Here is a 26,480-nt window from a genome sequence, read left to right as displayed (position 1 = left end):
CCCAAAAATAAACACTCCGATATTGAATGTTTAGTTCATCCTAAGAAGTTTGTAGGAAGCAGAGGGTGGGAGGTTGGGAGAGCAAGAAGCAGAGAATGAATTAAGTCAAATTTGGGAGTTTTATGAACTGAAGTTCACTTGAGAAACAAGATAAAGCATCCCAAAAAAATTGTAAGGTACGTTTATGATGGGGAAACAGTAACTTTCTGAAAAAAAAATCTTTTTGATTGTGCAAAGTGAGGTCACAGGTAATAAACTTTCACAGGATGATGATAATAAAAATTTGCATTTGGTGCTTTCTTCATTGGCCTCATTTCTCCTACATTTTCTAATTTAAGATTCTCACTCATTGAGATGCTATCTGTTGGTTGCATGTGCAGCCATGGACTAAAAGGGAAAATGTCATTCTTTTGAACTTACACTTTAATTTTTAATTAAGGTTCAAATCAGAATGTGATCAATGCTGAGTCTCATCTAATGTCTTTGAGGCAGTGGACCGAGGACTTTTTTTAGTTATTACTGAAATATCCACATCATTTAGGCAATAAACCAGCCAAGAAAATGTGACTCAAGTTAAAACAACAATGGAATGCTAGAACTGACAGAAAAAAATAAAAGAAAGGAGATTGGTCAAGTTGGGGGAGGGGTCCCTTATTTGTAAAATCTATGAGTAACAGCAAACAGGGAGCATTTGTGGGTCCTCATGCATCATGTTTCATCCCATAAAGAACAAGATGAGATTTGCTAACTCCACCAGAAGGTTAGGAAGAAGGGCATCTGTTTGGTTGTGCCATTGGATACTGGACTTCCAGCAATCCCAGGCTCCTAGTCATGGCAGATGCGGTAAAACATCTATGGAAGAGGTAGCCTGAGCCTTAAACACTGATCTCTCTTCTTGCTAGGAACAAGGTAGAAATTCTGGACTTTCTGTGGCCTGGAAATAAAAAGCAGAGGGTCTCACCTAAGATCCCCTATGCTGTCTCCAGACTCTAAAACCAAAAGGGGCAAGCTTAAAGGAAAGAGAAATCAATGTATTTGTATATCTCTCTCAACTTGATGAGTGTGAACAATTCCCCTAGAGAACAAATTTTTGTGTATAATTAAACATGGAAATGCTATGTTTTCTAATCAACAGTCAATCAGTCCATGATACTCTGAATATCATTACTGGGAGCTGTGATTTCCCTGCAAATTGCTTTCTCAGTTGCATTTTAAGACTCCATTTCATAAGACTATACTGACAGGCAGGGAAAAAAGTTTGCTGTAACGTGGATCCCAAGCTTACCATGAACCTTCCAGGTAGGCATTGAGGCCTTTGCGAATGACATGGCCCAAGTAGCCATTTTTCTCAGCTACATGTTTTGCCCATCTGAAAAAAAAAGGGAAGAGAAAATATGCAAACCATGGCAAATTTAATAAAATGTTTTTCTTCATATGCTCTCAATAAATCCCACTTGGGAATATTTTGCTAGTTAGAATTTTTATAGAACAACAAACCAGAACTGAATGTTAAGAAGGTAAAGAAAATGCATTCTGAGCTTTTCATTTAGTACCCTTTCTTATGAATGATTAGGAGTTGTCTTTTATGGAAACAAAGACATGTAAGATACATAATGAAATATATCCACCAATATGAAAAAATACAATCTCTACCAAGAGTTCTAGTATTCTATTAAGTCATGTTTACTTACTTATTATTAGCTTTCCCTATTTGGCTTTGTTCCCTAATTTATTAGGAGTTTATTAGTAATGACCTAGTCTGTTATAATCTTTAGACTTATAACTACTAAAGTAATAGTTTAAGAATGCATAACTAGAAAGCTAATAGAAGGGGAAGTAGAATAATTTTTTAAAATACTTGATTAGTACAAAGGAAGAGTAAGAAAAGAGATTAAAAAAAGGCCCCCCACAAAAGTGACCCCTGACAAAACCCCCCACAAAAGTAACAAATAGAAAATAAGCAGGAAAACGGTATATTTAAAACCAAACATATCCACAATTACATTAAATGTAAATGGACAAAATACACCAATTAAAAATGAAAATTTAAAAGTACAAAAAATAAAAATACAAAATTTTAAAAATTAAAAAATACAAATACCTAATTTATGCTGCTTACAAGAGACATGCATTGAAATTTAAGAATGAAGAAAAGTTGAAAGTAAAGAAATGGAAAAAGATAAATCATACAAACTCTAACACTAAAATCAGGTATAACTATATGATCATCAGAAAAAATAGACTTTAAGGCAAGAACCATGAACAGAGATAAAGAGGACATTGTAAAATGATAAAGGGATCAACTACAAAGACAAAACAATTCTAAATCTATGTGATCCAATAACATAGATTCAAGATATATAATGCAAAATTGACAGAACTAAAAGGAGAGGTAAATAAGTTCACAAATATAGTTGGAGATTTTAATATACTTCTTTCAGTAACTGACCTAACAAGCAGAAAAAGAAACATCAGAAAGGATGGGGAAGCTCTGAATAACATAATTAACAAACTTGATGTAACTGATATATATGTAGATGTTGTACCCAACAAGTTCAGAAAGTACACTCTTTTCAAAAAGCCATAAAACATATACCAAAATTGACCATATACTAGTCATAAAGCACACTTCGACAAATTTCAAAGGATCGGAATCATTCACAATATATTCTCTCATCACAGTGAAATTAAGCTAGAAATCAATAACGAGAGGATAACAGAAAAACCACAAAACATGAATATTCATGTCAAATATACTAAATAACAAAGATAAAAAACCAAGTCAGTCTAAGTCAAGTTTATCACGAAGGTCAGGTCAGGTTGGATTTGAACCCAAATGTGTTACGAAGAACAATCTTTTGGAGAGCCAGGGTATCAGTGTGAGGGTGGCTTAAAACAGAGGTCGACAAACTCTTTTTCTGTAAAGAGCAAGATACTAAATACCGTAAACTTCGTGGGCCACATATAGTCTCTGTTGCATATCCTTCTTTATTTGTTTTATAACTCCTCAGGAATGTAAAAGCATTCTTAGCTCTTGGAGTCATACAAAACAGGTACCAAGCTACATTTCATCTATGGGTCATGGCTTGATAATTCCTGTAAAACATTTTCAGACATGCAAGACCTCAAAAATGTGCCTCCCATTCACCATACCTCAGGAACCTACTATAGGATGTGCTCTACCAAAATGTAAGTGCAGACCAAGAAAGAGAAAGAAAGGGGTCTGGCAAAGAAGAGAACCAAAAAAGACAGAGATGGAGGGAAAGTAAATATCCATAATAATGACAGTTAATCTCAGCATGACAGCATTGTCCTGAACAAAGACTCCAGGACGGATGTTACCAGGAAGGTTAAATTAACATAATATGTAGATAGGTCTGGACATACTGAGAGGAAATTCAGGCACCTGGAGGAGAATTTGGAGATCAAGTACATAGAAAATGATAAGTATACAGAAAGCTTAGCAAATAAACAATAAAAAATAAGTAACAATCCATAGAAAAGAAAAAGTTGTGCAAGAAAGGAAAAGTAATCATAGTATACTATGGCTCAGTTAGAAATAGCATTTACATGGTCATAATAATGTAAGCCCTGATACTAATGTAACCAAAATGATATACTTATTGGGAAGATGAAAGATGGCAGGAAGTGTGAATGAGCTGAGTAGTGGGAGGTGGCAGAGTCAAAGGAAACTACATCTTTATCGTTCACAGTGGGACATCATTAGACAATGCCTAGCATGAAAATACCAAGAAATAGTGGTATAAGCATGTTATTTAGAAATAGAGACAAATAAAAAATAAATAAAATCAATAAATAAATCTTTCAAAAAAGATTGAAAGTGATTCATTCTAGGGAGCAGAAAATAGAGTCTGGGGGTGGGATGAAGCGGGGTAGGCAAGAATTTCTTGTTTTGCCTTTGTCAAATTATTTTTAAATTTTTAATTAAAATTTTTAATTTTGTCTTGTCAAATTATGTGGCTTTTAAAACTACATGCATGTATAACTGGTAAAAATAAAAAACTCAATTTAAAAAATGCTCAGGCACAGTGAATCTAGGATATGACTTTCCCTTCAAATGCAATGTTTGACAGTCTTACACAACAGCTTTCTCAGGATCTCTAGGGAATGTCTCCAGGTTGCCTGTGATATAGTAGAGAGAACACCACAAGGTTCCTTCCATGTGTCCGCCTTGTGCAGCCTTATGGAAATATTCACCAGCTAAAGTCTGTAATGAGAGATGAACAAACGTTGAGTCATCCTAGCTGGGCTGGTTTCACCGGAGGCTAGGTGGTAAGATGCTTTAAGCCTGATATGATTACAGGCTTATAACTTCTGATAGCTTTAAAACCAGGGCAAGCAACAATTCCAGGAAGATAGCCAATCACAGAAGCCAGCCTCTGAGATGCATGACCTTGCCTCAGCTATTCTGTTGATTAAGTTTACCCAATAAATAAGACAATATGTAATTATGAATACCATTGCCATCTCATTTGATCCTCACATAACCCCCTGCAGGCTAGATAGAAGACTATATCAGAAGTCACACCAGGTGAAAATCCAGGCATTTGCTTTCCTAACCCTGCTTAAAACCTTTCTTCAAACTCATGTGCAAAAATGGCATTTCCAGTAGGAAGGTGAGAATTAGAATGTGACAATAAGAAAACTTCACTCACAGATGTCTTGGGAGGGTTAGCACACATTTGCTATGCATAAAAATATACAGCCACTTATGTCATCAGAGACAGGTAGAGGGAAAGAATAAGACAAACATATAGATGGGTATATTTCCACTGATTACTCTTATTTTTCTGAGGCACTTAGCTATTGTTTTTTGAAAGCAAGGGCGTTGAAGTTAGGCAGGCTTGGTTCAAATCCCAGCTCTGCTCCTTACTAGCTGTGTGGACTTGGGCATGTTGGTTAATCTCTCCAAATCTAATTTCCTTCCACTGAAAAATGTGCCTTCAGATAGCACCTACAGTGAAGGGCTGTTGCAAGGATTAAATGAGATAACACATTCTCAAGGTTTATCACAGTGTTTCAAAAAGAATAGTCTTCCAATTCTTCCCCTCCTACCCCCAAATCTGCTGCTGCCACAATCTTGTTCCTCCCAATAAATGCCACTTCCATTCTTCCAGCGCAACAGATGACAAACGCCCTGGAGTCATCCCTGACTCTTCTCCACCTCTCACACCCCACATTCAATCCACCAGCAAATCCTGCTGCCTCAACCTTCCAAATACATGTAGAACCCAATTTCAGCCCCTCCACTGACACCGCCCTGGTCTCGCCCACTGCCCTCTCTCACTTGGATCCAATGCATGAACCCCCTGCTCCTGTCCATGTCTCCAGTAGGCAGGATCTAGGAGGAACTTTTAAAACATAACCCATCATTGCCCCATTGAACACTGCCCAGTGGTTTCCACTTTGCTCAGAGCAGAAACTAAGTCTCACACTGGTCGGCTTCCTCCCTAGCCCTGTCTCACACCCTCTCCGTCTCTTCTGCTTTCCACTCCACTCCTCTGGCCTCCCTGCTGCTCCTCTAGCACACCAAGCCTGCTACCTTCTCGGGGCCTCTGCACTGCCTGTTCCTTCCTTCCAGAATGTTCTCCCAGATATCTGTAAGATTCCTTTAGGAGTCTATACAATATCACCTTATGAAAGAGGCCTTCCCTGGTTCCCTGGTTTCCATTATAAAATAGCATTTCCCAATCTCCACCTCCTCATACTACATATATATATAAAAGATATATAAATAAAAATTTATATACACATATAAACTATATAAAAATTAAAAATACATTTTTTGTTTGTTTGTTTTTTGAGATGGAGTCTCGCTCTGTCGCCCAGGCTGGAGTACAGTGGCGCAATCTTGGCTCACTGCAACCTCTGCCTCCAGGGTTCCAGTGATTCTCCTGCCTCAGCCTCTTGAGTGGCTGGGATTACAAGCATACCTGGCTAATTTTTGTATTTTTAGTGATGAGGGTTTGTGTTTTTAGAGACGGAATTTCACCATGTTGGCCAGGCTGGTCTTGAACTCCTGAGCTCAAGTGATCTGCCTGCCTCAGTCTCCCAAAGTGTGATGGGATTACAGGTGTGAACCACTGTTCTCAGCCCTCCTGAACTTGTTTTAGTTCTCTGCATAGCACTGATCTTCACCTCCCCTCCTATCACATAGTTATTTGTTTATTGTCTTTTCCATTTGGTGGAATGAAACTTCATAAGAGCAGGGACTGATTTGCCTGCTACTATGTCCTCGGTGTTCAGGGGCTATTTGCCTGGCACTGGGTAGGTGTTCACCACATTTTGTTAAATGTAGTTGAGCTCAGGGCCGGGCACAGTGGCTCACGCCTGTAATCCCAGCACTTTGGGTGGCCGAGGTGGGCATCACTTGAGGCCAGAAGTTCAAGACCAGCAAACCTCATCTCTACTAAAAATACAAAAATTAACTAGGCATGGTGGTGCACGCCTGTAATCCCAGCTACTCCAGAGGTTGAGGCATGAGAATCGTTTGAACCCAGAAGGTGGAGGCTGTAGTGAGCTGAGATTGTGCCACTGCACTCCAGCTTGGGTGATAGAGCGAGACTCTGTCTCAGAAAAAAAAAAAAATAATAATAATGTAGCTTAGGTTATGATTACCAACATCAACATTATTATTAATAGAGTGGACTTCCACTGTGCACTAGGGCCAGGTCTTCACACCACGAAGTGTGTGACCCTATGTTACTTAATTTCGCAGTATCTCAGTCACTTATCTGAAAAATGGACATAACCAGAGTATTAAGAGCTATTTCAGAGGCGAATTAGGATTATGTAAGAGAGCACATGGTACGGTGTTTTGCATGGTGCTTGGCACAGAGGAAATGCTTAATCAACACTTAAGATTGCCATTGTATTTTCATTATTATTAAAACTGGTTTCACACCAGGCAGTCATATCTGGACTTAGCTCTCCTTGCTTCTAGCAAGATCAGTCTCTGCTCCATCTCATTCTATTCCTGTCCTGTGTCATCTCCCACTCCTCCCTCTAGCTCAAGACCCCCTCCTCCATGAAGCCTTCCTGGCTGCTTTGGCCTTCACTGTTTCCTGGCTCCAGAGCTTCGCGTCACACCATTTGCCACACACTTGGCACTTGGCCAGATGCCACCCTTTCCTCTTCACTATCTTGTCTTCCTACGAGACCCCCTGAGCTCCTCGAGGACAGGGACTGTGTCTGGGGTTGTGTCTGGGGCACACAGTGTACCTTCAACAAATGCTTCATGATCAAGGGACCGACCAGTTGCAGAGTGGGCCTCAAGTCTTACTCACTTGATTTCTTCCAGGGACTCCAGGGAAGATGCCATCCAAATGCAGGACTCCAAGATTGTATGATGCATCTGGGTTCCCCATTTCTTCTGCTTTTAACCAGTACTTTGCTGCTTTGGCGTAATTTTTCTTGAATTTGTGGTAATACCATCCCAGGCCATTGACTGCCTGATGCAATCCCTAAATTTTGGAACAATAAAGAAATTAACTTTAGAAAAATGAAATCTAAAGAGCTCTGGAAGCAATTATTGTGGAAGCATTCTGCCTAAGCCTGAACAAAACCTTCCCTTTCTCTTATTTTGGAGCAGATGGCATTAAAGAAAAACTAAGTGCTAGAAAACACAAGCCTGCCTCACAGTCTTCCCAGGTGGGTTTCACCCGACTGCTGCTGGGATTCTGCCTTCCATCTCTGCAGCAATGTTAGCCCCCAAATCATTGTTCTGCTCCTGTGGGCTCTTATGCAACACGCTTGTCTATAAAAGGCCTCTGATTGCCCTGCTGCATCAATAGTGCCCTTGAAATTCATGAACGCTCAACTGAGGCCTGAAACCTGCCCCGACTGGGATGGTTTCTAGGTGATCCGCCTGCCCATCTGTTGATTCCTCTGCCCTGAACACCAACACGCACTCTGTGGGAAGCAGACGCAACATCCTACTTGCACAGCACAGGTGCTCTGTCTCTGCGTGGTACCCCCAGTTCTGACAGGGAATTCAGGGTCTGGGAGGGGCAGAAGCAGAAGGGGACGGCAGTGAAGAATGAGAATCATTTAATACTTTTAAGGCCATGACTATTCCAGATCAATAAAACTGTATTTCCTCATTATTTACCTAAGCTCTGTTAAAATTCATTCAGAATAAAGCACACTAGACATCAATTCGCCACTAGGATGGTACAGAGATGCAAATTTCACACCTTCCAAGAAACCACCTCACGGCCCCATTTTATGGTCCTCTGCAACCAATGACTTCCATGACTACCGTTAAGTTATTTTTCTACTCCTGCCCTAGAGTTGCTGTTGTCAGGAGTGGGGTACATATCAGGGGGTTCCCTCTCCCTGGTCATGTGTCCTCTTGACAACACATAGATGGAGGAACAATCTTTTAGGTCTCTCATTCTATGCTCTAACTTCCTGCTGTATGCAACTTTGAACTCCTCAGGAGACGAGAATGAAGAAGAAAAATCAGCATGGTCATTTTAGGAGTCTTCATCATTAAGGCAAATATTGGTAGCCTTGGAGGCACATCCAGATGCCAAAAGGGCTATAAGGTGCCTTGTCAAGGTGTAGATTTCTAGTAGTTTCTGCAAATCTATTTATTTGGACATCAGTATGCATGCACATATGAGTGTGCACATGTGACTGTGCATGCATTGGGCATGCGTGTGTGTGTGTGTGCATGTGTGTGCATGTGTGGGTGGGGGCCCCTCAAAAGCAACATTGTATCCTCCATTCTGTAGAGCTGTATAGAAACTAGCCGACTTGATGATACTACTTAAGTGTAAATAGTGACAAAAGCAAAATAATTCCCAATCCTAGCAATAAACTTAATAAACAGCCCTGTTATCAATGCACAGGAAACAAATGGGAAACGGACACCACAGAGTTAACCTTCAAAGGAGTTAGGCTTCTGGTTTCCTGAATTCAGTGGCATTTATACCCATTCAATTTCCAGGGGTCCTGCTGCTTGTTATGAGGGCAGCTCCTGATTATAATTTTAGCCTTCAAACAAAATCAGCCCGAATGCTATTGACTGGAAGGTGAATTCAGCTTTTGAATTTTGCTGCCCCTATTGTGGCAAGTTTCTGTATGTATTGTAACTAAAAAGTGACTAATCACTGCAGTGGGGGTGCCGTGCCTGCGACCAACCGCTCACCACCCCATTTCCACCTTAGGGCTTTGTAGGAAGAGGCTGGCCATTTCCTTTTTTTAGACGTGCGAGAGTGTGTGGGTGTGTGTGGTGGAACTGTTTCCCTTTGATAATATGCACGTGTTACCTTGGAAGCTGCTTTCTTCATCAGCTCTAAGGCAAGCCGTCTGTTCTTTTTTACTCCTTGACCCTAAACATTGATAAACAGTGACGATTACAAAGAAAATAAAACCAGACTGCACACATACAGACACATTAGTGTTGAATATAAAATACTTAAACATAAAACCCTAACTTTCTTCATTTAAACCCAAGCTTAGGGATTTCTATAGGCAGTGCTGTTTCATCATCATCATCATTATTATTTCACTTATATTTGTGGAGCACAGGCAACAAACCTCAACTTTGCAGCTTAGCAGTAATCCCTGTGTCAACTGCAACCCTGTCAATCCACAGGTACTGTTGGGGGAAGCTATGAATCAGGTTAAATGGGTTTGGCCATCCTGGATGCTTTCCTCTGGGGACTACCTAATTTGCCAGCCAGATAAAGCACTTTATCTGTGTTGGACAGTCAGGAGTTACCAGGCTGTCGCTTGCAGCCTTCATCAGTGCTGGCTGGGGTCTCCGGGGTGGAACATTGTTGCTCCAGAATCAGCTCAAGAACCGGCTCCACAGAAGATAGAACGCAGCAGAATCGGTTGCCTCAGAGGTAACTAACAGAAACTAACAAGGTTCTTCCAGCAAAATCAAGATGTTCCAGGGGAGGTGGTTTGTCCACAACAGAGAGACACGGGCTTTGGGGTTCTTGTCACAAGAGAGAAACTCTGTGGAACACACTGAGATGTCTGGAGGACCACTGGGGAGATGGTGGGCTCAAGGGTAGAATGGAAGGAGGTCCTTGAGTATCTCTTGGCGTAGATCTGAAAGCAAAGATAGCCAGGCAAGGGGGAGGAGGTGGCTGTAAACCACTGCTGCTTCCAAACTCACTTAGAATTACTGATACCCCCAATCCCCATGTGCCACATGGGGTCCTCCTGGACTCAGACAACAGTTGACAGGATCGCCTGTGATTTGAATGTGAGAGGGTTTTGCAACAAACACACCTACAAACGCTATTTAGACGCTTAGCTCTATAGTAAACGGAAACAGCACTAGTTACCATTCCTGTGTTAATTAACTTTGGCCAAGCACTGTCTAAGTGCTTCATTGACCCCACCTGAGGTGCTGCTATTATATTCTCATCTGAGAAATGTGCCCTTAGTCACACAATGGGAAATGCGGGCAGAATTTGAATCCAGACGGGTGGACTCCAGAATCCAAGCTGGTAACTGCCACTCTCTATTTTCTTCTGCCTATTTCAGTTCATAGCCTCCTTGTAGGATCTGGGAACCATGCAGGATATACTCGACTGGCTGTCTTTCAGGACCCCAAATAAAACTGTGAATCCAACTAAAGGTTAAATTACATATGCCAAGTTTCTACTCGACTTTAACTGGCTTATTTAATAAAACCAATGAACTGAAGCAAAGTGGAAGATGAAAATATTTTTCAGAATGGCACCACTGCTTCATTTAATTAGGGAGGAAGAGGAGAGGGAAAAGGACATAGAAGGACACTTGGAGTAACTGGACGGGGAGGAGACGAGCTTTCTGGACTTCTGGAAAAGCATCAGAAAGACCAGAATCACAGAACGTTAGCGCCTGGTTGAAGTATAATAAGTCTATCTTCTCCAACTCTTTTTTGTTTTGAAGAAATAAAACAGGGGCCCAGAGCGGTTGACTTAGCCCAAGCCTCACAGTTAGAGCTGCAATGACAACCCCCACACTCTAGGACAGGGATGTTTACACTGTACCCGCTATCGAGTCCAAACTGGGATAACTTTTCTTGCACAAAGACGATGTACTCTACACGAATCTGAGTAGTATTGGAAGTTATTAAATGAGAGGAATTGGGAAGCCTGGTACATCGTAAGTACTCAGTAACTACCCACTGAGTGAATGGATGGAGGACAGCTGCTGCTGTCAAAGTCAAAGCTTTATCCTCATGTGGATGCGAGATAAGACGGACTCGACTACCTGGAATGAACCACAGCCACCATCTTGGTACCATCTTTGCATACAAGCCCGATGCCCCCACACAGCCAAATACACTTACTGTTCTTTGCATATGGAAAGCCCATTTTCAGCGTGGGGTTCTTTCACACAGAATACACTTGGGGAGATCTTCTAGCCAGAGGCGGAAATCTTCCCTGAGCTGCTAATAAAGGGCTTCCTTCCTCCCACCCAGAGAAAACTTAGCAAGAATGCAGAACCCCACCTCTCTGCAAAAAAGCCTGCAGGTGTGAGAAAGCAAACCCAGAGAAGGCATTATGTCACTCCCAGAGTCATTTATTTCTGGATTTGCCTCTCCCTGTAGATTGTGGGATCTTGGTGGGCAGAGATAACGTCTGATTTGTGCCTTCATCTTTGGACTCCACTCTGGTGGACAGGTGCTGCTCCTCTGTGCCTACTGATGTCGGTCTTCTGCCTTCCTCTCTGTGTATGAGCTCCCTGAGGTCAGGGACGTGACTCATGCATCCATATGTCCCTCCATGTAGCCCAGAGCCTGGCATTGGGTCAGCCCTGAATGGAATGGTTGCTTATTGAACAGATACATGAAGGCATTGGCACATGGCTCAGATTCAAAGCATTTCCATGTTGATTTGACAACTGGAAAGAGAAGGTCTGAGACCTCAATTTGGAAAACACAACAACCAATAGGTTTTCAGGCTTTGATAGGGTAGGGGGGGTTAGAAATGCAGCCACAGCCATGGTTGTTAATTTCGGAGTGGCCACAGCCGTGTTCTGGAGATGGGCCTGGCCTTGTTTGAAGATCCTTGCTTTTTGGGGGCAGCTGCTTTCTTTGGGTATGGACATAAGTCTGAGAATTTCCTTACCAAAGCCAAAGCTTTTTACTTTTCTAAGATTGATGAATTGATGTCTCTGTGCTTGGGGAGGATGAACACAGACTGTGAAGCCAGACTTCCTAGATCGCAGTTCCAAGTCAGAAATGTACCAGTTGGGTGACCTTGGGCAAGTTACGAAACCTTTCTGTGCCTTTGTCTCCATATAAATGGAGAGCGGCCATAATACACCAAGGTATCACCCTTGTAAGTCGGTTGTAAGGATTTAATGCATTAGTCCGTGCAAAGCAGGTAACAACCACTCAGTCAGTGTGAACTATTACTAATTTTTTTTTTTTTTTTTTTTTTTTTTTTTTTTCCTGAGATGGATTCTGGCTCTCTCGCCCAGGCTGGAGTGCAGTGGCAGGATCTTGGCTCAGTGCAACCTCTGCCTCCCAGGTTCAATCAATTTTCCTGCCTCAACCTCCCAAGTTGCTGGGATTACAGGCACAGCCACCACACCTGGCTAATTTTTGTATTTTTAGTAGAGACGGGGTTTCACCATGTTGGCCAGGCTTGTCTTGAACTCCTGACCTCAGGAGATCCACCTGCCTTGGCCTTCCAAAGTGCTGGGATTACAGGCGTGAGCCACCATGCCAGGCCATACTATTTTGTATAAAGAACTCGGCATTTTACAGTCCCCAAAGTCCATTGGTCCTATGATCTCATTCAATCTGTGGTCATTGCCACTGTCCCATGAGATGAGGTGACTCCAAGGACATACCTGACGGTTACAGAGGTGGGACTTTAATGCTTGTCTGCTAGGCTCTTCCCACCCCTCTCCTGTTGGCTTAAAACCAAGATCTTTATTTTCATCAGCAGGATTGTTGGGATCCAGCCCAATTACACACTATGTTTAAGCTGTAATTAAAAGAGAACTCTGCCTGGTGGCAAACTTGCAGTGCCTGTGGGGGCTGGCAGCTGAGTGCCAATCGATAAAATACGGGTATCTCCTCCAGACTGCCACGATTCTTGCAAAAGCACAGAGAATCCAGGTGCCAAACATAAGACTAATGATTAAAAATGAGAACAGGGAATTGCTTCTGACTCTGCCTTTTTAGCCAACATCCCTTTCCATCAAGAGTGACAGGAGCATATACTAAGTTTCTCCAATTATCGACTCCCTGTTTGCCGGCCCGCCCACAGGAAACTGCTCAGGAGTCTGATAAGAATTGCACAATTTCAGCACAAATTAAGTGATTCTTACCTTGAATAGCACAATGGCATAGTCATAGATTAACGCAGGATCCTCCGTCTCCAGGGCGCCCTTGGCATACCACTCAATTGCTGCTTCGGGATTCTTGGCCACACCTTGCTGCCCCCAGAACAGCATCTGGGCCAATCGTTGCTTAAAGACAATAGCAATTTAGAACAATGACTTTTCCTGTGTAATGCTTAACACAAGACTTTGAAAGGTGGGAGGGCAAACCTATTTTACAATGTTTTCAATTGAGAACCAAGGATTAGCTAGATATACTTTGTCTTCCAACTGGAGGCCAGAGCCATGAACGTGGACTTAGGTAAATACAAGCCCTTAATGCAAGCCAGAAATGAATGGTTCGTGTGTGTCTGTGTGTGTGTGTGTATTTACTGTACCCAGGACCAGAGCTAGCTGGAACTTCGTCAAGAATCAAACTCCTCAAATGGCACTCTTTTGGGAGATATTGCCCTTTCTTTTGGCATGTGATTGGCATGGAGGTCTCTGCACATCTGTATCATTAGGGCATCCTTCTATAGCATTGATCTTTTATCATTTGTCTACATGGCTGTGTCCACCATCAGACTGGAGGCTGGAAGCTCTTGGGAGGGAGGAACCTCAAGATGTTACTTATCTTTGCCCCTGTTCCTTGGCCCCTTTACCCAGCAGAGCTCAACAGGTCATAGAAGCTGCTCAACAAAGACTTAGTGAACACAGGAAGGAAGAAGTGCCTATTGTTAAAAAAGTTAATGCAAGCTCTGGCATACCCAGGAAATGGCTCTGGCACAGTCATTCCCAGGCTGGAGTGCAGTGGCAGGATCTTGGCTCAGTGCAACTTCTACCTCCCAGGTTCAAGCAATTTTCCTGCCTCAGCCTCCCGAGTAGCTGGGATTACAGGCACAGCCACCACACCTGGCTAATTTTTGTATTTTTAGTAGAGACGGGGTTTCTCCATGTTGGCCGGGCTTGTCTTGAACTCCTGACCTCAGGTGATCCACTCGCCTTGGCCCCCCAAAGTGCTGGGATTACAGGTGTGAGCCACCGTGCCAGGCCATACTATTTTGTATACATTCCCGTATTTGTATATCCTTCCTGTACTACAGAGACTGCAGGCTGGGGACAGATGCCCAGGAACGGGGCCAGAGCCATGTGTGTTAACATTCCAGTCCCACATGGGTCGCTTGTTGTCTTTCCTTCTTTCTGCTTCTCTTCTCATCTCATTCTCTTCCCTTTTCCTCCCCAATACTTATAACTTCCAGCAAAGTATTTCCTGAAATGTGGTGAAGACCCCTATAGAGAGGCGGGAGACCTGTTACAAAAGAGCCTCTTGGGCCACGTGTGGTGGGCCTTAATTCCTGCACTTTGAGAGGCCTAAGCAGGAGAATTGCTTGAGGCTGGGAGTTCAAGACCAGTCTGGGCAACATAGCAAGATCCCATCTCTACAAAATATTTAAAAATTAGCAAGGCACGGCATGGTGGCACATGCCTATAGTCCAGCTACTCGGGAGGCTGAGGCTAGAGGATCCCTTGAGCCCAGGACTTTGAGGCTGCAGTGAGCTATGATCATGCCACTGCGCTCCAGCCTGCCCAACAGAGTGAGACCCTGACTCTAAAAAAAAAAAAAAAAGCCCCTGTACTGTCTGCTCTGTCAATGCCTGTGACTTCTTTCTTTTTTCTTTCCCTTTCCCATCTCTGGGCTTCAGCCTCCTTAGCAGCCCCAGAAGCTCTTCCCGACGCTGCTGCATTCACAGGGAGCATTAAGCCCAAGTTAAATCCTTCCTGTGGGAAGGAGGCTTCCTCCCAGTGCAATCAGCGTTCATAGGCTCCCACGAAGGGCTCCTCTTCATAGTGAAATCAAAGCAGGGAAGCAGAGAGGGTGTTTCCCCAGCCGTCTGCCCTTTCTCGTACCTCCTAAAAGTCCATCCAAAGAGAAGAGATGTTCAAGAGACAAGGTTGATCCTTGTGGTCCAACAAGCCATAAATGACTTTCTATTGCTCTTCTAGCTGAGTTCGTGGTCTTCTGGACACCTAATTTCCCCTGCACCCCAGGGTGCATCATGTTTTTCTATCTGATGGATGCATCAATGCACCTGATGGTAGTCTTTTCTTTTCTTTTTTTTTTTTTTTTTGAGACGGAGTCTCGCTCTGTCGCCCAGGCTGGAGTACTGTGGCGTGATCTCAGCTCACTGCAAGCTCCGCCTCCCGGGTACCTGATGGTAGTCTTTAGGGCTGGTCATAAATATTGTGGCTTTCCCTCCTTCTGGGTGAGTGGCAGAACTTGAAGTCAAGAGGGGCCACGCGATTTACATTGGCCAGTGAAATATCCCACTTCTGGGCAGAAGCGGTTAGCCAGTTGGTAGGGTGCTATGGCCATGGCTTGACTGCAATGGTTTTGGAAATCTCTGTCAGCTTGGGCTCTTAAGGGATTGTGACAACTATGGCCTGCCCCTGACAACCTCTATTGGACATGTAGTGTGAGTGAGAAATAGTGGTATTGTTTTAAGCCACTGAGGTTTGAGATGTTTCATTACCACGGTATAACCCAGTCTATCATGGCGGATAGAATCTCTAAGACAGTAGCCTGCATTTTTACCTGAGCTGCTGCATTGCCTCGGGTAGCTTCATGCTTCAACCACATAAAGACGTCTCCATCTTCTTTGGTTTGTACCTTGAGTATTTCATCATCTTTTAGTCTAATTGTTTCAACATACGCCTGAGAAGGAAGGAGGGAGGGAGGGAAGGAAGGAAGGAAGGAAGGAAGGAAGGAAGGAAGGAAGGAAGGAAGGAAGGAAGGAAGGAAGGAAGGAAGGAAGGAAGGAAGGAAATATCCAAATGATATAAGCATGCAAAAGACATGACATTATTCTTAAACCAGCAATTGCTCAAGAAAAACTATATAAATAATTGAAATATGAGGTGTGCCTATAATGATATAAGGTCAAATTCTTTTTAAAGGAATGTATCACATCTTTTATATCTAACTGGTTGTTTGTTCCTATCAAAGTATTTGCCTTGGGAAGCCGAAATTATTTCCACATCTACTTCTATTGCTCAGGCTTGTTTGGAAGTCCACTTTGTGCCAATGATTTCAGAGCCAGATTATATACATGCAGCATCAAAAAGGCAAATCAATATTTTCTAAGTATAACCTTATTTTTGATTCTAACGTATTGCTATCCTGCATGACTAACCTCTTTTTATTTCACAGGTTCTGCTTCAAATATCTTTTGGCTATTTCCAAAAATTAAATCTACCCTGAAAAGAAGAGGGCATGTTAACTCTGAGGATGCGAGAAAAAATGTGCTAGAGGCTTTAAAGAAGAACCCAAAGGGAAAGTTCACAAAATGTTTAGAATTTGCACACAGCCTCCCAGGTATCTGACTCCTTTGAAGAAGATAAAATTCATTTTGATGTATAAACTTTCACTGTTTATTAAAAATCCAGTCCTGTTGTTCCATGGTCTCTCTTTATACATAATGAAGTCGCTCTAACGGTGCCATGAGGGGATAGAGAGGGCTCCCCATGCCCAAAGCATGCCACAGGCAGATGGTGAAAAAATTGGGTCTGCACTAGTTTGGAAAAGAAGCCCCAGAGAAGAAGGAGCCAGTCCTGATTTTCTTTGTTAGTTAATTAAGAAGAGTACTGAGCACTTTGGGAGGCTGAGGCAGGAGGATCACTTGAGGTCAGGAGTTCGAGACCAGCCTGGCCAATGTGGTGAAACCCTGTCTCTACTAAAAATACAAAATTTAATGGGTGTGGTGATACACACCTCTAATCCCAGCTACTTGAGAGGCTGAGGCACGAGAATCGCTTGAACCCTGGAGGCAGAGTTTGCAGTGAGCCAAGATCACACCACTGCACTCTAGCCTGGGGGACAGAGCAAGACTCAGTCTCAAAAAAAAAAAAAAAAAAAAAAAGGTACTGAGAGTCAAAAACTCATAAACTCTAGTCTGCAGCCCTGTTCCTCAGAAAGTCTCTCAGCTGCCTCCTCTACTGGCCTCGTGAAGTCAGGAGTCCCTTCCAGGGGGACTTGGGGGCTGAGACTTGGGGATTGTGCTAGGCTCAAAACCCAGCCGGTAGCCATTCCTGCTGGATAGCTAACCTGAGGAGGCCACCAAGTTAACAGTAACACTTAGAATAACGACAGCCACTACCTTTTATTGAAACCAACTATATACTCAGTGTTTAAGACATGTGTTTTCTTTTTTTCTTCCACTTAATCCTCATAATAAAGCTTCCATCCAGGTATCACTGCCCCCAGTTTACAGGCCAAGAAACAGACTCAGAGGGTGAAACCATGAACTCCAGGTGACACTATAGAGCTGGCCTTGCCAGGTTGGCTTGACTCCAAAGACACAGCTCTCTGGTGCTCCCACAGGATGTCGCCCTCTAGTGAGAAGGCCCTGAAATCCAGTCTGGGCACAGACCACTCTATCTGGTCTATGCTTGGCCAAGCTTATGGCCAGTGTGTATGGAGGGCACCCCATGAGCGGGTGTTTCAGCTTAAACTCCAAGGGGCACTGTCCTGGGCGGTGAGTCTGGAATTGTGCTGAAACCTGAGCTGCCCTGATAAGGAGTTCTCAGCTGGAAGCTTTCTGTTCATCTGATTAGCAAATGAGTAGTGGAGCCTAGATTTGAACCTAGGCCTTTCTAGCTTATTGCACTGTAAAAAAGAATGGCCAAAAGATTGGGTGCCTTTGATGCAGCAGGTGCCTTGCTAAACTCCACTTATGGATGCAGAAACTGAGACTCAGATAAAGTAACTGGCCCAAGGCCCACAGGTAGTTAGTGGTAAGTTAGAATTCGGATCCCCTCAGTCTGATATGAAAGGTACTCTTAATATTTTGTTTTGTTTTGGTTGTTTTTCTTTTTCTCCTTGTTTTGTTTCCTCCTTGAATAAAAGACATAACTCATGAAGACACAGTTCCTTCCCCGCAGTGATTGATATTTTTAGGTGTTTCTGGCAGTGATAATATATCATAAGAACCATCATGGATGATGTGCCAAGCACTGTCCTAATTGTTTTGCCCGGATTGACTCATCAAATCTTTGCAACTTGATAAGACAGTCACCGTCAATATCCTCATTTCACATATGTGGACACGGAGGCCCGGAGAGGTTAAGTAACAAGCCCAACATCAGACAGTTCTTCAAATTGAGGAGTCAAATCCAAGCCGGCTGGTTGCGGGGCCCACACCTTTTACCCAGCCTTACCATCGTGAGAAATACTCATGTATCTGGGTGGTGACATAAATGGTGACTGTGAAGAAGAAACACGTTTGTCCTTTATTCTGAGACAAGGTCTCACTCTGTCACCCAGACTGGATTGCAGTGGCACGATCATGGCTCGCTGCAGGCTTGACCTCCCTGAGCTCAACTGATCCTCCCACTTCAGCCTCCTGAGTAGCTGGGACCACAGGCATGCTCCACCAAGTCTAGCTATTTTTTTGTATTTTTTGTAGAGATGGGGTTTCGCCATGTTGCTCAGGCTGGTCTTGAACTCCTGGGCTCAAACGTTTGCCTTTTGTTTCTGTGTCCTAACCTAGCCCTGCCCCACCTCCCTGCTGGAGTCACTGAGCTTCGCAGCAGGGTGGGACCATTAAGAGCACCATTTTTCATATCAGAGGGAGGGGATCTAAATTTTAACTCACCACTATCTACCTTAGGCCTTGGGCTGGTTACTTTATCTGAGACTCAGTTTCTGCATCCATGAAATGGAGTTTAGCATGGCATCTGCTACATCAAAGGCACTCAACCTACGAGCCATGCTTTTTCACTGTGCAAAGAGCTAGAATGACCTAGGTTCAAATCTAGGCTCCACTACTCATTTGCTGTATGACTTTGGGCAATTTCTGACCTCATAAGGTTGCTTGAGGATTAAATGAGATTGTTTGTCTGACAAAAGCAAGCAGTGGAGAAAGGATTCCCTATTTAATAAATGGTGCTAGGAGAAATGGCTAGCTATATGCAGAAAACTGAAAATGGACCCCTTCCTTATACAAAAATTCACTCAAGATGGACTAAATACTTAAATATAAAACCCAAAACTACAAAAACTCTAGAAGAAAATCTAGGTAATAGCACTCAGGACATAAGCATAGACAAAGATTTCATGTGAAAATGTCGAAAGCAATTGCAACAAAAGCAAACATTAAAAAATGGGATGAATTAAACTAAACAGCTTCTGCACAGCAAAAGAAACTATCATCAGAGCAAACAACCAACCTACAGAATGGGAAAACATTTTTGCAACTTACCTGTCTGACAAAGGTCTAATATCCAGAGTCTACAAGGAACTTAAACAAATTTACAAGAAAAAAAAAAAACCAAACTACTTCATTTAAAAGTGGGCAAAGGACATGAACAGACACTTCTCAAAAGAAGGCATTTATGCAGCCAACAACCGTAGGATAAAAAGAGCTCAATATCCCTGGTCATTAGAGAAATGTAAATCAAAACCACAATGAGATACCATCTCATGCTGGGTAAATAGTGGTGAGTTAGAATTCAGACCACGCCAGTCAGAATGATTACTAACAAGTCAAGAAACAACAGATGCTGGTGAGGCTGTGGAGAGATAGGAATACTTTTATACTGTTGGTGGGAATGTAAACTAGTTTCACCATTGTGGAAGACAGTGTGACGATTCCTCAAAGACCTAGAACCAGAAATAACATTTGACCCAGCAATCCCATTACTGGGTATATATTCAAAGGAATATAAATCATTCTATTACGAAGATACATGTGTGCATATGTTCACTGTAGGGATAGCAAAGACAAGGAATCAACGCAAATGCTCATCAATGACAGACTGGATAAAGAAAATGTGGTACATACACACGATGAAATATTGTGCAGCCAAAAAAAGGAATGAGATCATGTCCTTTGAAGGGACATGGATGGAGCTGGAAGCCATAATCCTCACCAAACTAACACAGGAACAGAAAACGAAACACTGCATGTTCTCACTTACAAGTGGGAGCTGAACAATGAGAACACATGGACACAGGGAGGGGAACAAAACACACTGGGACCTCTTGGGGCGTCAGGGGAGGGAGAGGATCAGCAAAAATAGTGAGTGTATGCTGGGCTTAATACCTAGATGATGGGTTGACAGGTGCAGCAAACCACCATGGCACACGTTTACCTGTGTAACAACCTGTACGTCCTGCACATGTACCCCGGAATGTAAAATAAAATATTTCTTTTAAAAGGAGATTGTGAAAGAGCTTAGCAGAGTGCCTGGGTCATGGCACACTCTCAGTAAATGACAACTCATCATTTTTTAGGACCTTAACTCACACTAAAGTGTAAATGGCTAATTGTTGTTTAGAACGTTAACCCTGTTGGCATTTGCAGTTTAGTACAACTCAAAGCCTTAGGCTGTGGGGAAAAAGATCTAAGAGAATTTTATGCTTTAGAAAACAGAAGGACTCGAACTGGGGGAGGGAGTGTTGGGGCCAGAAACAGTTTAGGGAGCTCATCCTGTGTGCTTGGCTGTACTGGATTGATTTATTTGTTCTGTAACAACATGGCAGGTGCAGACCACCATGCTGTGAGACGGGTGAGAAACAGACACAGAGGTGAGCAGAATGATCCAAGAGTTCACACCCAGTGAGTTGCAGACCCAGGACTTGAACCCAGGCAAATCTGGCCGTGGAGCCACCACACGCTGCCTGCCCCCGAGGCGGGGGTTGCCTTCTCCATAGTTCTGGGGTCACTACAATAGCAACCAGCATCACATCGTGGTCACATTCCTGAGGCCTTCTGTGAAAGCAGACCACCTATTAATACAAAGACTTCTGAGGCAGGAACGACCTTTAAAAGAATGGTGTTCAGTTGTCCATTCATTCAAACGGTTTTGTGGGCAGGAAAAGCCGAGAAGAAGCTGTGGACTAGGGGAAAAAAAAAAAAAAAAAGAAATAACACTAGGCAGTGTGTGGGGTAGAGACAGAGCTGGTGGACACTGGCAGGCACCAAGCGTCCCAACCTGACCAGCTCTGGGATCCTCCGTGGCTTCTGGGTTTTCATTGTGATGGTTGTTGCCGTTTTATAAAATCCACATCTCCAGAATGAGCAGCTCAGAAGTTCTTATCTTAATACTGCTGACCAAGTCACAGGAGGCCCAGTGTCAGGAGACAAGGCAATCTTCAGACCATCTGGGACCAAGCCCTAGAGAAGGCTCCACACTGTCCCGGGGATGCTGACACGCCTTTCATTCCAGTCAGCCTGCAGGCCACAGAGGGCAGTGTTCACAACATATCCTGTCTGTGTGTCGTCAGCTTCAGGAAAGGTGAAGGCCAGGGTGCAGTGGCTCATGCCTGTAATCCTAGCAGTTTGGGAGGCTGAGGCAGGCATACACTTGAGCCCAGGAGTTTGAGACCAGCCTGGGCAACATAGCAAAACCCTGTCTCAAATTAAAGAAAAAAACATTGTGTGTGTGTGTGTGTGTAACATTTTAAAAAATAAAGAAAACCTTAATCAATACAGTAAGTGTGGCCAGGTGCTCACACCTATAATCCCAGCACTTTGGGAGGCCGAGGCGGGCAGATCACTTGAGGTCAGGAGTTCGAGGTTAGCCTGGCCAATGTGGCCCATCTCTACTAAAAACGCCCAAAATTAGCCAGGCATGGTGGTGCTCACCTGTAGTCCCAGCTATCTGGGAGGCTGAGGCCTGAGCCCGGGAGGTGGAGGTTGCAGGGAGCCGGGATCACACCACTGCACTACAGAGGGACTCTATCTCAAAAAAAAAAAAAATACAGTAAGGTCTGTGTTTGTTGGACAATATTTCCTTTCAAGTCCAACAGAGCATAAAGACAAAAAAAAGAAGAAGAAAGAAGAAGAAAGTAGAAGGAGAAGGAGGAGGAGGAGGAGAAGAAGAGGCAGAAGCAGAAGCGGAAGAAGAAGAGGAGGAAGAAGAAGAAGAAGAAGAAGAAGAAGAAGAAGAAGAAGAAGAAGAAGAAGAAGAAGAAGAAGAAGAAGAAGAGGAAGAGGAAGAGGAAGAGGAAGAGGAAGAGGAAGAGGAAGAGGAAGAGGAAGAAGAAGAAGAAGAGGAAGAGGAAGAAGAAGAAGAAGATCCAGGAAAATGACGTGGGAAGGACAGGGAAAGAAAGAGAGGCAATGAGAGAAAGAAGAAAGAGGGAGAGAGAAGAGGGGGTAGGAAGAGGAAAGAGAGAGGAAGAAAGGGAAAGACAGGGGAATAGACAAGTAGTGGAGAGAGAAAGAGGAGAGGGAGGAGAAAGAGGAATAGAAGAAAGAAAGGAGGTGGGAAAGAGAGAAAGAGAAGGAGGGCAGGTGAGGACAAGAGAGGGAGAGAGATAAAAGAAGGAAGAAAGAAAGACCAAAAAAAAACCTTCTAGTTTTTGCAGCTGGGGAGCAAAGCCTCTCAGCAGCCCCACATTTTCCAGAAGCCTCTGCCTTCCCCGAAGTTGTGGAATAGAACAGTTCCACCAGCACCCCTGGGAACTCAGGAGCAGGCTCAGCTGGAGGAACAGGCAGTTGCGGAGCATGCACTTCAACCTCCCACCTCAGGGCCTGGCAGGACCACCACGAGGAACCTGCCTCCTAGCGTGTTTAAAATCAGCTATAATGTTCGGCTCCCAATAGTGCGTGTGTTTTCTTTGTAGAAATTTAACACTTTAGAGATTGGTAAGTCGGAAGGGGAAATAGCAGCTGTAAGGGTGGAGAGTCAGGGAAGCAAACAGCCAAGATTCCCCAAATATGGGTGTCACATACGATGGTGGTGCTGCATGCAAGAGAGGCAGGGGCTCGTGGCAAGGGCTCTGAGTACCTGCTGTCAACAACGAAACATGGGTCCCCTCGAAAAGCACCAGCATCAAGACACTGCAGTGACTTTCTGTTCACCACTGGGTGACCTCTGCACCCACTTCTAGCCATCTTTCCATCAGTAAACACTGAGCACCAACTATGTGTCAGGCACAGTGCTGGGCCCTGGGACACAGAGGTGAACAGATGACGTCCCTGCCTCGGGCAGCTCACAGCCTACTTGGGACCCAGCTCTGTCCCCCTGCACACAACACCCAGCGTGGGAGCAATGGGAGAGATGTGCCTAGGTGTGACGGTGGCACAGCAAGGAGAGTCCCAGGAAGGATTCCAGAGGGAGTGACATCTGAGCAAGAATCGAAGTGGGAAGAGTCAGAAGGAAACGGGGAGGGGCATGGAGCAAGCAAACCAGTGAGCAGACAGGCAAGGTCAGGAGGTGGGAACAGCCAGGCCTGACCAAAAGTTCGGTGTTGCGAGTTTGGTTGGGGAGGTAGCAAGGAACCAGATCAAAGAACGCCTCATATGGCATCCGATGAGCTAGACTTACTCTTTCGGGTGAGTACTTCTCAACCCTGGCTGCAGGGTACAATTCCCTGAGGACTGTATTTTGTTGTTGTTGTTGTTGCCAATTTATAAAATCAACATCTCTAGAATGGGCAGCTCAGAAGTTCACCTCTGATACTGCAGAGTTAAAGCCTGCTGACCAGCAGGCTTATTTTAAAATACACACATACATGTATCCGCATATCATATGCATGTGCCTAGGCCACACCCCACGTCACTTTCATGAGACTCTTCATGGTGGATTCCGTGCAGAGATGTTCTGTAAGCCCCCAGGTGATTCCAGTGTGCGGTGGTGCACTTGGCCTGAGGAAGAGGATGGGAAGGCTGGTGACAGAAAGACCAGGATGGCTGGGGGGAGGTGGCTCACACCTGTAATCCCAGGACTTTGGGAGGCCAAGGTGGGCGGATCACCTGAGGTCAGAAAATCAAGACCAGCTGGCCAACATGGTGAAACCCCATCTTTGCTAAAAATACAAAAATTAGCTGGGCGTGGTGGCACATGCCTGTAGTCTCAGCTACTCCTGAGCCTGAGGCAGGAGGATCGCTTGAACCCAGGAGGTGGAGGTTGCAGTGAGCCGAGATCATGCCACTGCACTTCAGCCTGGGTGATAGAGTGAGACTTTGTCTCAAAAAAAAAAAAAAAAGAAAGAAAGACAGACCGGAAGACCGGGGAGGAGAACTCTCCATCTGCTAGGGCTGCCATAACAAAGATCCACAGCCTGGGTGACTTAGAAATTTTCTCATAGTCCTAGAGGCTGGAAGTTCCTGATGAAGGTGTTGGAAGGCTTGGTTTCTTCTGAGACCCCCCTCCTTGGCTTGCAGATGGCCGTCATTTTCTGCATCCTCACGTGGTCATCCCTCTGTGTTGCCTGTGTCCTAATCTCACCTTGTTGTTGTGTCTGAGACAGAGTCTTGCTCTGTAGCCCAGGCTGGAGTGCAGTGGTGTGATCTCGGCTCACTACAGCCTCCGCCTCCTGGGTTCAAGCGACTCTCGTGCCTCAGCCTCCTGAGTAGCTGGGATGACAGATGCACACCACCATGCCTGACTAGTTTTTGTATTTTTAGTAGAGATGGGGTCTCACTATGTTGCCCAGACTGGTCTTAAACTCCTGGTCTCAAGTGATCTGCCAGCCTCGTCCTCCCAAAGTGCTGGGATTACAGGGGTGGCCCACCATACCTGGCCTCTAATCTCTTTTTATAGGGACATCAGTCCTACTGGATTAGAGGTCCACCCTAACAGCCTCATTTTAACTTAATCAACTCTTTAGAGATCTGATTTCCGAGTATGGTTCCATTTTGAGGTACTGGGAATTGGAACCTCAACATACGGATTTTGGCAGGACACAATTCAGCCCATCCGCTGTTGGAGGAGCTCAGAGGGGAGGTGATGAGCAACAAATTCAGGCAGCAGCAGGGCTGCACGTGGGGAGGAGAGAAAAAGCGGCATGGAAAGCTGTTGGGGGTTGTTGACTGGTGGGATGATGGCGGATCCAAGATGACTCCCCAGGTTCTAGCATGAACAACCATGCCATCTGCTGAGGTGTTTGCAGGGAATGGAGATGAGGAGGGATGTGTTTCTTTTGCAGTATGTAACAATGACGGCAGATGGGGATTTGCAAGAAAACAGCCGGAGATTAAGGTCTGAGAATTATCATATGTGGAGGGTAGCTGAAACCACAGGTGTAGATGAGATCTCTGTCCAGAAAATGCAGAGAGAGAACAGAAGACTGGCAACCAAACCTTGAGGAAGAGCAGCTTTTGAGCAGGGGGCAGAATGTGAGGACTAATCATTTGTAATTAAGCCGCAGAAACAAACAGAAGCACTAGCCATCTTCCTTCTGTCTAGCCTGAAGCAGAGTCCCACTAAACCATAAAGAAAGCGATGTGAAGGGAGAACACTAATAAAGATGAAATGATGTGAACCACGAGTTACATAAAAGAGAGAATGAAGCAAAAACCAAGAAAGCAGTTATTGATGGGTCCTTGGTTTGTTAATTAGAGGTCTGGCTTTCTCTGTCTTCTCATTTACTACATTACGCTGGTGAATTAATAGATTTCTCAACAAAAGGACATTTAAATCAACGTATGACACCGGCTTAAATTCTTAAGAAGCCATTAATTACACATTCTTAAGAAAATGAGCTATGACACAACTCTTCTAACTGTATAATTCCTATCTGTGATTCTTAATCAGGCGACTTTTCAGCTGCAAGACGGATCTTTTCTATTCATCTCCTCTGGTTCTGACCAATTAAACGTTTTCTTTCGTAATCATAACATTTCACATGCCAAATCTTCAAAAGAAAAGGAGCTTGTTAGCAACATACCATTTCCTGTTTGCTAATTTATGCTGAATTTGAATTCTTAAAAGTATAACATACACATGTAGAACATTATTAAGACATCCAGGCTTAGTTAAAAAAAAAAAAAAGCAATTTTTTTTTGGCTTGACTTCGTGCAAATTGTTCTAGAACAATTCTTTTTTTAAAAAAAACTTCATCAATTAATAAATCTATTCCTGTAAATTGAGGTTAAATTACACAGACAGAAAATACACGTATATATTATAAGGGTGTGTAAGTTTGTTCAGAAGGAATCATGATTTTCTAAAGGAATTAGAATATCTATATAGACAGCCTTTTGGTGTTTTAAAGCTTGACTCATGTTCAACATTTACTGACAGCATATATCTTCAAGTCATTTACTTCGTAACCACCCAGTAGTCACTCTCGATTTCTTTTCCAGAAACCAACCATTCCTAAACATCAAAGCTTGCATTTTCTGCATTGACGATTTCTGAGCTCAATCCAGGGGCAGAGCTGG

General features: G+C 43.8%; 1 protein-coding gene across 2 annotated transcripts in view; it reads right to left on the bottom strand.

Annotated features, from left to right (window-relative positions):
- Window positions 1-26,480, bottom strand: part of SEL1L3 (SEL1L family member 3) — a 117,946-nt gene that overhangs the window by 27,352 nt on the left and 64,114 nt on the right. For both annotated transcript variants that reach the window (XM_050790674.1, XM_050790673.1), the window contains exons 12-17: window positions 15,902-16,021; window positions 13,318-13,458; window positions 9,297-9,359; window positions 7,308-7,484; window positions 4,101-4,228; window positions 1,286-1,369 (exon numbers count right to left, since the gene is read on the bottom strand). In XM_050790674.1, the coding sequence (XP_050646631.1) occupies window positions 1,286-1,369; window positions 4,101-4,228; window positions 7,308-7,484; window positions 9,297-9,359; window positions 13,318-13,458; window positions 15,902-16,021 (713 nt within the window). The remainder of the gene's footprint in view (window positions 1-1,285; window positions 1,370-4,100; window positions 4,229-7,307; window positions 7,485-9,296; window positions 9,360-13,317; window positions 13,459-15,901; window positions 16,022-26,480) is intronic.

Source organism: Macaca thibetana, chromosome 5, assembly GCF_024542745.1.
Source record: "Macaca thibetana thibetana isolate TM-01 chromosome 5, ASM2454274v1, whole genome shotgun sequence".
NCBI lineage: Eukaryota > Metazoa > Chordata > Mammalia > Primates > Cercopithecidae > Macaca > Macaca thibetana.
This window is presented reverse-complemented; position numbering and strand designations above follow the sequence as displayed.